At 54.2% G+C, this 12,323-nt stretch overlaps 1 protein-coding gene and 1 pseudogene across 1 annotated transcript in view; both read left to right on the top strand.

Annotated features, from left to right (window-relative positions):
- The window catches only part of STK10 (serine/threonine kinase 10), an 88,508-nt gene that overhangs the window by 15,249 nt on the left and 60,936 nt on the right, over positions 1 to 12,323 (top strand). The window contains exon 2 of the mRNA XM_005879365.2: positions 6,280 to 6,444. Coding sequence (XP_005879427.1) covers positions 6,280 to 6,444 — 165 coding nt within the window. The remainder of the gene's footprint in view (positions 1 to 6,279; positions 6,445 to 12,323) is intronic.
- Positions 11,103 to 12,066, top strand: LOC106728361 (annotated as a pseudogene).

The raw sequence follows: 12,323 nt of genomic DNA, 5'->3' as shown, positions 1-12,323 counted from the left end.
ACCCGCCCCGGCTCTGCGCTGCCCTCACGCCACCCCGCTCGAATCTGTGTCGGTCTGTGTGACCCGGTTCCCTCTGGGGCCAGATTTCCTCCTTCCTTCGTAGAGTCCAACCTTTCCCGCAATTGTCCCGGCGCAAGGACACCACCTCTGTATATTTTGGGGCCCAGACCAAGCCCCTCCCTCCCCGGTTCCAGCGGCCTGACCCGCATTGGCCACATGCCTGGCACAGCCGCCCGGAGTCAAGAGGACGGGAAAACGGAAACCTTTAGCCCCGACTGCTCCATTCTCTGGCTCCGACCCACACGCCCAGGCCTTGCGGCTGACGGTCAGCTGGGAGCCGTCCCTCACGCGGGGTTGCTAGGAGACGTCCCTGCAAGTGAACCCGCCTGAGCTGCCGCCTCCTCTCTGTCCCCAGTCTTTGCTTCTCCCTGGACAAGAAAGCCCTGGGGCTGGGGCTGGGGCTGGGGCACAGGAGCGGGTGCCAGACGCCCCCTTACCCTGTGAGAAGGCGTTTTCTGGCAGGTGCAGCTGGCGGGCAGAGCTGCCTCCCAGAGCGTCGCAGGAGAGGGTTCTGTCCCTGCTCTATTCCGTGTGGTCACCACCAACCACTCATGTCCACTCAGCACTTGAAATGCGGCTAATGCAACCGGGGGACTCCGATTTTCATTTCAGGTAATTTACTCGGCCACAGTGTGGCCTGGAACTACCTACTGGACAGCCCGGCCCAAGTGGGTTCCTGAGGGGACAGACAAGGTCAGGGTGAAGTGGCCACTTTCTGGGCACCAGCCCAGTCTGTCCTCACGGGGACCCCTGTGGCTAACGGCCAGAGGGCGCTGGGTGAAGCCAACCCCTAAAAACACTCACGTTCCTTATGCTGTGTTTTCAGCTCGTCCCTGTCCGCAGACGCAGACGGCTTTCTCAGAGTTGTCATAGTTTTATTACCCTGCTTTGTTGACTTACTATCATGGCTAAGTTATTTTTCCTCATTCCTATGTCATCGTCCTATTTATCATTTTAAGCGGTTGCTTCATCGCCCACCAAGTCAATCCCGCCATTGTCTTACAGTTGAGCATAAAGGTTATTTCCACTTTTTTGCCATCATTATGGACTAGCGTGAACATGGCCCTAGTACGTTTCTTTTGTTGCCCTTTTTTGCAATCATGTCCTGGCCTGAAATGACCAGGAATGAGGGCCAGATAAGAATAGGCCTCAAAGGTATTTCCAAGGCTCTTACAACCTCGTGCTATTTCTGTCTTTAAGCGATAATCTGTTGACACTCCTGCTGAGCACGGGAGGTTGTCGCTGTTCCTTATATTATCGATTTAATAAGTGTAAAATGATCCCCACTTTTTGGGAGGAAGGTTCTTTTGTGGCCCGTTAGTGAGCGTCCTGGATTTTCACTCGGCCCCTCTGAGAGGTCCCAGGGAAGGGCCCTTCACAGGTCACAGTGCACTTGGGAGGGGAGGTGCCCTTGTCACACCTTCTGCACTGAAGCCGCCCTCAGCTTCCATAGAGAAGCACTTTTGTAGACGTTTGCAGAACACCGCCAAAGATGGGGGCTCATTTCCATTTTGGTGGACGGTGATCCAAGTCCAGAAAGGAGCTGATTGACTCACATAACTGAAAAGCCTGAGGGCAGAGCAGCCTTCAGGAACAGCTGGCTCCAGGTGTTTGCAGGCTCTCAGCATGGGCCCTTGTCCACGTGTGGGCCCTGCTTTCCTGTCTTGGCCGCGTCTTCAGGCAGGATCTGAAGGAGTGGCGGGATGGGCCACACGACCCTCGGGCCTTCATCCTAATAGCGTAGCAACCCAAGAAAGAGAAAGCCTCTTTCCTGATAACTTTAGCAAAACCCCCCAAGACCCCCAGACAAACCAAAGAACTGACAGGTACAACAAGCTGCTTGCCTGTGTTGGGTCACATGGTGCGTCTGAACCACTGGCGGGGACAGAGGGTCCAGACTCAGTGGTTGGGCCTGGGCCGTGCACCTGGGCCAGGTGAGCTCAGCCCCTCAGGAATCCCTTGCACCGAGAGCGAGGGAGAGGTGGTTCCCAGAGGAACCTGGAGTTGTGAGTCATTGAGGGGGATGGACGCTGCCCAGTTCCCCTGCTGCCTTCTTTGGACTCATCTCGGGGTGCCTCCACCGGCTCCCAGGACTGAAGTGCCCCCGGGATCCGCCCCTGCGGGCTCCTGGCCCCTGTGTGCTGTGTAACTGCTGGGGCAGGTGGTGTTCTGTCCTGCAGATAAGACGCTGCCACAGCTTGGACCCTGGTCCCTGCGTTCACCTTTGTGGACTCTGTTTACTCATCTGCAGAGTCGGGGTGGGGAGTTGGGGCTTAGGAGTGTGGCCAGTGTTCTTTCTGGTCCCTGAGTTCTGTGATCTCAGCTCTTTCCTTGGGGGAGGAGGCAGGGGACACAGAGATCAGCCTGCAGCCTGGAGGGGAGGGGAGGGGGGGGAGGGGAGGAGAGGCCCTGGGCTGTCCCCTACCGTCTGCCTGCCACTGCGGTTGACTTTCAGGAAGCCTTCAGCCCTGGCTGGCTGGGCCCCTTGGGTGGGGCAGGGCTACCCGCAGGCAGGGCTGTCCCCACCTCCTCCAGGCTGGGCCCCGAGCAGCACAAGGGGGAGGATTGTTCCCACCGAGGTGCCTGGGCCAGAAAACACAAGTGGCCACTGTGTGTGCTCTCGAGGGTGTGGGCTGAGGCGTTAGTCACTGCTGGCCCGGCCCACAGTGGAGGGCTGGGTGCGAGCTCCCCCATCCTGCCCTGGACCCCAGCCCTGCCTCAGCCGGTGGGAGAGATGGACGTCAGAGGGCACAGACAGCACTTGTTCTTGATGCCTGTCCCCTCCCACGGGCGCCCTGCCCACTGGGACCACCCTTAGCTTTCCCAGACCTACCCAGTCTCCACGATGCCCTCACATCAGACCACAGAGGCCCTGGGCATCACTGCCCCACCCTGTGCAGAGAGGGAAACCGAGGCCCAGAGAGGACAAAGCAGGCAGGAATATGGGCTTCGAAGCCACCCCGGCCTGAATTCAGCTCCCAGCCCTGTGTGACCTCGGGCAAGTGACTTGACCTCTCTGAGCATCAGTTTTCTTACAGGTTAGCTCTTAATAGTAGTACCTCCTGGTGTGGAAACGAATGGAAGGGCTCCGGCTTCAGTTCTAGGCTCAGCTAGTTTCATTCCCAGGCCCCCCCTGGGGCTGGGCTGGCCAGCAGCAGGCCTTGGGACCATCTCCGCAGGCCATCTCGGCGATTGTTCCAGGTTGCGTTTCATTGGCTGACTCTATCACCTCCCGTCCCTGAGCCGGTCACTGTGTGCTGATTGGCTGAGTGAGCCACCCACTTCCCGAGATAGGGGCGGAATTCCCTCTTGCCTCCATTGCATCTGGTGCCTGGGAATGTGGGCGGGTTAGCTCTGTTGCAGAAAAATCCGGGAAGTGTGAGTCCTGTGATGGGAGGGCCATGACTCTGACCCACAGGCCCCCTCAGGCAGACACTGTCTTGTTCACTAGCAAAGCGCCTCACACTAGCACGGGCTCGGTAAATAATGGCTGAGAGAAGGAATAGGGAACGAGTGAGCGCGGCAGCCTGATGCAGAGGGCACACGGGGTGGGGGTGGGGGTGAGGCTCTGCATCAGGTCCATCCTGGGCGGCCCCGGTACCTCTCTGAGCCTTGGCCAGATGGCTCGCACCTGCCCTAATGGCCTGTGGGCAGCTGCGTCCTGGCAGCCTGGTGGTCCCCAGCTGCCAGCTTGCTATTGGCCGTGGTTGTCATTTATCTTTAGCAAACGGAGCCGGAGCGGGAACTGGGCTCTCGCCAGCAGGGCCTGTTGGGAAGTGGTTCAGAGCTCAGGCAGCCTGTGTTTGGATCCAGCCTTCACCTCCCACTGGCTGTGCTACCTCAGGCAAATCTCTGTGGGTCTCTGAGTCACAGCTGCCCACCTGTCCGTTGGGAATGCTGGTGTTTGTCTCCGGGCGCTGGCCGACGAGGTGAGAGTCCGAGTCAGGCCGGCCCTGGCGCCCGGTGAGAGCGCCCAGAGGTCGCTGTTTTCACCACCAGCCACGGTTCCGTTCTCGGTGGCCTCAGGTGATGGATCGCGGCCTCAGCCAGGCTTTAAAAGACGTTCATTTTGGCCCAGTCGCTGCGTGCCATGGCTGCTGCTAACCCTTTTTGGCAGGCGCCGGCCTCTGGAATCTGAGCCAGGTGCTGGGCAGCGCGGTCCCTGTGTGGACACAGCAGCCCTGCCGGCCCTGTGGCCAGTGCTGCCTTTCGGGGTGGCGGGTGAGCGGGTTTTGTGCCATCCTGGAAAACGGACCCTGCCTGGGCCTCCCCCACCCCCAGGAGAAAACGTCCCTTGTAAGGAAACCCAGAGAAAGGTGGCAGGCGGCTTCCCCTCCCGCCAGCCCTCGGGAGTGAAAGGCGATGGCGAAGGGTGGCCTTTGCCCAGCTCAGCCCCGTGCCGCCCTCTGGGCCCCCTCGGAGCCCTCCGCCTTCCTCTCTGAGAAGGAGCCGTGGCTGACGCTCTTAGAGGACTTTGAACGTTGTGGAGGGATGTTTTGATGGTGCTCTGGAGCAGCGGTTCTCAACCTGTGGGTTGCGACCCCTTTGGGGGTCGAACGACCCTTTCACAGGGGTCGCCTAAGACCATCGGAAAACACATATATAATTACATATTGTTTTTGTGATTAATCACTATGCTTTAATTATGTTCAATTTGTAACAATGAAATTGGGGGTCACCACAACATGAGAAACTGTATTAAAGGGTCGAGGCATTAGGAAGGAGAAAATCAGAAAGAGATGGAAGGGCGGGTACATAATCAATTAAGGGGGGGAGAGAGAGAGAGAGAGAGAGAGAGAGAGAGAATCTGATTGCTTAATTGATGGGGGTTTAAGGTGTTCTGAACAAGTTTTCAAAATCTGAATTAGGGGCGAGGACGCCACCCAGGTAGGGCCGAGTGAGCAGGGTGGGTGAATTAGGACTAGGACTGAGCCCGGGGAATGGCCCCACATGAAATGCTGATCCCTGAGCTGGGCGCCTGGCCAGGTGGGGAGGTTTCGTAGACTCTGTGAGGGAGGAACATGGTGGCCGAAGACCCAGGAGCAGGCCGGCCAGCATTCCAGACCCGGCTTTGTCACCGGGCGGCCTCCGCCTGTACACGAGGGAGGAACGGCACCCGCATCGTAGGGCTGCTGAGGCTATAAATGCATGAGCCCGTGTGGAAGTGTAGACCGAGGCCCACGCAGAGTGGGTCCGTGATAAATGTGGATTTTGCAGCTCAGTGAACAGAAACACGTACCTAAACGGAGAATAAATTTACAGACGAGTGTAAGATTTGCCTGTTGGCATGACCCCCTTCTAGAAGGCTCCCTGGCGGCATTTAGCAAACCCCCCCAGTGCCCACTCCACCCCCAGAAGTGCGCTGTCTCCCCGCTGGCCGAGAGGGTGGGCCACTCTCCAGCTGGCCCCTGGGCTCTGGCTCCGAGCCTCGGGTGCCCTGTGCAGGGCTGGCCCGGGCCGCTCGGAAGTGCCTGTCGGCGTCTGGTCCTGGAGAGGACGGAGCCCTCGTCCGGCAGGGGAAGTGCACAGCATCTTGGAAGCCAGAGGACCCAGATTCAAATTCTGATGCCACTGCCTGGCTCCAGCCATGCCGCCTCTGCCTCGACTTGCCCGTCTGTGGAATGGGGACACTGTGGTGCTGGTTACTGTGGGGAGCACAGGAGGTGATGTGCATGCCCGTCGCCCTTGGGGAGCCAGGTGCGCAGGTGGGCATTTCCAGTGGATGGGGCTGCACAGCGTTTGTCAGGCCAGAGAGAGCGAGAGCCTTCTGCCGGCTCTCCCGCCGGGCTGCTCCCCCCAGCTCAGGCAGCACCGTCCCATGCACTGACATGCGTGTGAGCGATGATGAAAGTGTCTTTTTCTCCTTTTTCTTTGTATGAAAGTATCTGACCACATGTATTCAGTGGCTTGGCGTTTTTCCTGAACACTCGCCAGTCTTCCATGTTGGTATTTGCAGAGCGATGCCAATCTGGTATTTTTATTGGTCTCATATGTGTTGGGCTTTTAAAATACATACGATATGATTAAGCTTAGAACGTTGTTTCTCACGCATGCCGTGAGCCCTGGCCATGGTCAAGGTCTGCGTCGCTCCCGCTACAGCCCTCAGTGCGCCCTGGGCACCCGGCCTCTATTTCCATGCCACGCGGCCTCGGAGCCGGCGGCCAGGGGTCCGTTTCCGCCGGGCACGCCTCGCTCACCCTCTGTGTCTCTGTCCTGCAGGCCAAGAACAAGGAGACGGGTGCCCTGGCCGCCGCCAAAGTCATCGAGACCAAGAGCGAGGAGGAGCTGGAGGACTACATTGTGGAGATTGAGATCCTGGCCACCTGCGACCACCCCTACATCGTGAAGCTCCTGGGAGCCTACTACTACGACGGCATGCTGTGGGTAAGCCGCCGCCGCCCCTCGCCCGCGTGGCCCGGTCCTGAGGGCCTCACCGTTTCTCAGCATCTGCCTGGAGGGCAAGGGCCAGGTGAAGGAGAAAAGGAAGTAGGGGGGCCTGGGTCCCTGGCCCCCCCCTTTCTGCACAGCCTCCCCACTTTTCAGGGTGGCGACAGTGGCTCAGAACAAGAAGGAACTATAGCCCTGGCCAGTGTGCTCAGTGGTTAGAGCGTTGCCTCCCCCCCTGACTGAAGGGTCTCGAGTTCGATTCTTGGTCAAGGGCATGTACCTGGGTTGCAGATTGAACCCTGGCCCCGGTCAGGGTATGTGCAGGAGGCAGCTGGTTGATATGCCTCTCTCACATCAATGTTTCTCTCTCTCTCTCTCTCTCCCCTTTCCTTCTCTCTCTCTAAAATCAATTTTTAAAAACGAGTCAACTGTGATATATATATATGATCATCAGAAAAAAATGAGAGTATGTAGAAAAGCAAAAGAGAAGAAAAGGTTAATACCATCCACATTTTTATACTAGAGATAACCACCGATAATGCTTGGAATGTGTTTTGATTTTTTTTTGTATATACACACTCCCATTTCCACAGTTTTTTTTTTTTTTAAAAAAACGAACTTGTACCATACCTGTTACTTTTTTTTTTTTACCTTTTACTCTACACTTTTTAAGTAAGCTGTATTAAGAAGACTTTCGTGTCAGTAGAGTAGGGAAATTCCTGGATCTCCGTGTTCTGTTCTGTGGAACCCATCTTCTGACTGCTGTTCTCTGCTGATGGGTGTGTAGGCGCTTCCTTGTGATTGTTTTGGTTGTAAACAACTCTGATGGACATCTCTGGGTTTTTGTCTTGTCGCCTGAGAACCTCTTTAGAAGGTTTTTAAAGATTTTAAGTGTCTGTCGCCAAGCCGGCCTCCCAGAGCCACGTTTGATAATAGACAGAGGTGTTTTCCCATCCACTGATCTGTCCATCCGTCCTGCGGTCCATCCATACAGCCTTGACGGGACTGCGGATCATGTCCCCGTTAAGGAAAACATCTTTTATGTGTCTGTGCCCATTGCCGATTGTGGCTGGGCACCAAGTTCACTGCTTTCTCGGGGCCAAAGATAACACAAGAACAGCCAACATCTATCGAGGGCGCACTGTGTGCGAGGCCTTGTGTGAGTCTTACTTGCGTTGTGTCATCTCTTGTTCGTGCTGTGGGGTTGTCCTCCGCCTCTCACAGATGAAAATGAGACACAGAGGCTCAGGGCCCCCAAGGCCACGCTGCTGGGAGGTTGTCCTCCGCCTCTCACAGATGAAAATGAGACACAAAGAGGCTCAGGGCCTCCGGCCCCCAAGGCCACGCTGCTGGGGAGGGGCAGAGCCGGAAACCCAGATGGAGAGAAAGCACATTTTGTAACGAGGCTGTGGCTGTCTGAGGTTGTCTAAGTCGATAGAGCAGAATTTTCTGTCCCCAAGTCGTCACTTTAGGCGGGTGTTTTCTCATCCTGGGCGGCTGCTGTCGCCGCCCACCCGTTTCCTACCCTCCTGCCTTGTAGCCGCCCCACAGCCTACATTCTGCTCTTTTGTAAACCTTGAAAGGTGCCATCTCCTCATTTTGGGGACGTGGGTTTTAGACATGAAATCGAGGAGGTGGCCCTAGAACTGGGTGGATCGACAGGGACAAAGGGTTTCAGGCAGAAAGGACAGCAGGGCAGTGGTGTGGAGGCGGGGAGGGATGAGATGTTTGGATGATGGGTGGGTTAGGGTTCGGGCCGCACGTGGTGGAAGGCGAGGGCAGCGGAGTAATTGGAGGCCGTGCTGTGCAGGGCCGTCTATCTGTTCTCAGAGTGCGTCCGGGACCAGCAGCCGCACCTGGGGCCTTGGTAGAAATACCAAGTATCAGGCCCAGCCCAGCCAGCTGCGTCAGCACTCTGGGTGGGGCCCAGCCCCTGTGGTTCAAGGCGCCTTCTCAGTGACTCTGGTGCTTAAGTTTGAGAGCGACTGTTTCAGGGAGTGGGGACCCAGGGGCAGTTTTCCCAGGGGAGAGACACGTACTGTGTGTTTTGGAGAGAAATCGCGTTGGAGGGAGCAAGAGTAAAAGCATTGAGACTGATGAGGAAGTGGTAAGAATGGACGCGGCCAGAAGCCCAGGGGTGTGGGACCGTCAGTGGGTCAGGGAAGGCCTCAGCGGAAGGGTCATTTGAACTGGATCTTGAAGGATGCATAGGAGTTCTCCTGAGGGAGAAGCGAAGGAAGAGAAGGCTAAGGAGAGGGACAGACTGTGGCCCAAGCGTCCTGGGCCCCCCCCCCCCCCTTGGCATCCAGGACAGACTTTCCCCCTGGATGGGCGGGGCTCACTCACCGCCCCAAGGATTAGCTCATTTTCTTCCAGGATTTGTAATCTTAGCAGAATCCTTCCAGTGGTCTCTTGGGACCACTTCTGCTTTGGAATATCAAATGGTACAAGGGCAGGGGGGACCCCAAATTATTCTAGACCAGTGTCACCCCGTAGAAAGATAATGTGAGCCACATATGTAATTATACATTTTCTAATGGCCACCTTAAAAAGAGCAAAACTAAACAGATGAAATTAATTTAAATAACGTAATTTACTTAACCCAGTATACAAAAATATCATTGGCATGTAAAAATTATTAACGACATAATTTACATTTTTTAAATTTTTTATTCTAAGTCTTCAAATCCAGTGTGTGTTTTACACTAACAGCACATCTCAATGCAGGAGCTAAATTTCCATCAGAAATCTTTGTTTGTTTATTCATTCATCCATTCCTCACCCAAGGACATGCTTAGAGAGAGAAAGGGGGAGGGGAAGGAGAGAAACATCGAGTGAGAGAGAAACATCCATCGGTTGCCTCCCATACGTGCCCTGAGCAGGAATCAAACCTGCAACCCAGGCATGTGCCCCGCCCAGGAATCTAACTGGCAACCTTTTGGTGCACAAGATGACGTTCAACCAGCTGAGCCACTCCGGCCGGGCAGAAATCTATATTTAGATGCCGTAAAATTTACAGTGGTCATAAAATTGATCTATAATTAGATGTCATAAAATTTATACTTGACAAAAGAGATTCATATCCCCGGTGGTTCCAACATTCTTAAATGTTTCCCAGTAACAGAATCTCGTGTCAGGTTTCAAATAAGTTAATTAAAAGTGAATAAAATGATCAATTTTCAGCACTGGCCCATTTCAAGGGCTCAGTAGCCACAGGTGGTTCGTGGCTGCTGTGTGGGCAGTGCGGGCAGTGCAGCTCGGGATGCGCACCCAGGCCCGGAAAGGGAGCGAGTGCTGAAACCCTGGGCTGACCTCGCCCATCTGCCCCCAGCCCCCAGCCCCCAGCCCGACTCCGGTCTCTGGGAAAGTCTGGCAGTGGCTGGTGCCTCGTGCTACATGTATTGTGGGAGTGAGAGAGGGTGGCATGTATGGCACATGTTTCATAGTCTGCCCTCTGCGAACAGCCCTGGCTTATAGCATCTGCCAGTTTCTGAGATGTAGGTATCCCCGCCACGGTCAATTTCAGGCTACAGAGGCATGTCACTCACAGAGTGGGAAGGGGGTACCCTCCTTTGATGGCCTGTTTCAGAGACGGTAGAAGTAAGTCACTCCAGGAGTATAGGTGACGGGACTGTCGTAAATCATTAGGAAAGCAATGTGGGTTTGAGTATTTTATCATCTTTGTATTTAATACTAGAGGCCCAGTGCATGAAATCCATGCACGGGTAGGGTCCCTAGGCCTGGCCAGCGATCAGGGCCGATTGGGGCCTTCTGGCTGCCGGCTGGGGCCTCCCTTCCCCCGGTTGCTGGCTGCTGGCTGGGGCCTTCCTTCATTCTGCGCCGCCCCCTGGTGGTCAGCGCATGTCATAGCGAGTGATCGAACTCCCAGTTTCCCGGTCGGAGTCTGGAGGGGACACTTTGCATATTAGCCTTTTATAGATATAGATGATTTTTAAAACTAAACTTAAGTTGTAATACTTTGCATATTAGCCTTTTATATATATAGATGATTTTTAAAACTAAACTTAAGTTGTAACAATGGCTGTATTTAACAACCGGCTTACAGAAATCCCTGAAAATGTCACAGTTGGCTCTCACAGGCTGGCGACCGATGTCTCCGGGAGATCACGGAGCCAGATGGGAGGAATGGGGCTGGCCCAGAGGCTGCTGCTAGGTGTCACACAGCCAGCCCCGCATTTGCAAAATGAGCCAGCTGGTTCCAAAGAGGGTCTGGGGTTTACCCAATGTCACACAGCAAATTTGTCACAAGGCCAGAGGCACAGAGGTCCTCAGCGACCGTGGAGGACAGACCTACTCGTGTCCACCACCCGAAGGACACCCTGTACAGCTTGCGCTGTTAAGGAAAGAACGTCCAAACCTACAGGAAGTTTTTACTTATTTCTCGATTAATCCTCACCCGAGGATGTGTTTTCCACTGACTTTTAGAGGGAGTAGAATGTAGGGGGGTGGGGAGAGAGAGACAGACAGAAACAGCGATTGGTTGCCTCCTATACACACCTGGATTGAACCTGCAACTCAGGTACGTGCCCTTGACCAGGAATTGAACCCAAGACCCTTCATGTGCGGGCTGATGCTCTACCACTGAGCCACACTGGCCAGTGCCCTACAGAACATTTTTATAAGAATTTATCTGAACCAGCCCAGGCTGAGGGCGCCGGAGCCACCAGGCCTTTTGCTCAGTTTTTCCTCTTGCCCTTCTGCTCCCCAGTCTGTGCTTTCAAAGGGGACTCCATGCTGAGGTTGTGGACTCCACAATGAGGTTGGGGACTCCGTGCTGAGGTTGGGGACTCCACACTGAGATCATCTAAAGCAGGGGCGGGGAACCTTTTTTCTGCCAAGGGCCATTTGGATATTTATGACACCATTCGAGGGCCATACAAAATTATCAACTTAAACATTAGCCGGCTATAGTTGGTCAAGCATTTCATTAACTCATGCCTTATGCCTTGACAGGGCCAGACCGAATGATTTCGTGGGCCCTGTATGGCTCGAGGGCCGGACATTCCCCACCCCTGGAAGCCGCAGGGAAAATGGTGGAAAATTCACCGAGTCCATTGCCAGAAAGAGCCATTTATGGCTTTGTTCATTTCTTAAGATCCCAGTTTAGCTTCAAACTGTATCTTGTGTGGGCAGTTTATTCCTGAATCTTGGCTAAACTCCTTGGGCTTAACCTATTGGCCTCACAAGTATTGGGCAGTTGCATCGCCCGTCTGCCCTCACTCGGATAGTCATCGGGTAAGTACTCTTATGTGGAGTGAACATGAAGAGTAAGGACCACACCACCCACCTCCATTCATACAGTCACAGAGAACCGTGCTAAGAATCATCAGCAGCAGAAATACCAAGCGGTCATCCCAGCCTTAGCGGGTAGCCCTGTTAGTGCAGGTAACCAAATGTTCCTGCTTACTGCCAGAGGACTCTGCTCCAAGAACGGAACTGTATGTAGACTGCCATCAAACATTCAGTATGTGTTTTGACATAAGTTTGACCATAATTATCTCTCTTATTAAGACCTAGTGTTGAACTATTTTGAAAAATGTAAGTTGAACATCTCTTAGATTAAGTTCTATTAATATTGTAAATGTCCTCAAATATTGGTTATTAATTGCCGGAAGCCAGTTCCAGCATGTCAGCAGGGCTGAATCATGCTGGAATTGGCTGCCGGCATCTCACCCTTTTTGATTTTATAAATTTAACAAGAATGTATGTTTTAAGATTTTTAAATTCAATGGAAAGGACAGAGTTCTATCAGTCCGATTTCGGATTTTAGAGTTTTGAGATGGAAATAAAGAGAGGTTTCTGATTCAGCCCTGCTGATATGCTGGAACTGGCTTCCGGCAATTAATGGACAGAAT

The sequence above is a fragment of the Myotis brandtii genome, unplaced genomic scaffold (assembly GCF_000412655.1).
Source record: "Myotis brandtii unplaced genomic scaffold, ASM41265v1 scaffold6, whole genome shotgun sequence".
Lineage (NCBI taxonomy): Eukaryota > Metazoa > Chordata > Mammalia > Chiroptera > Vespertilionidae > Myotis > Myotis brandtii.
This window is presented reverse-complemented; position numbering and strand designations above follow the sequence as displayed.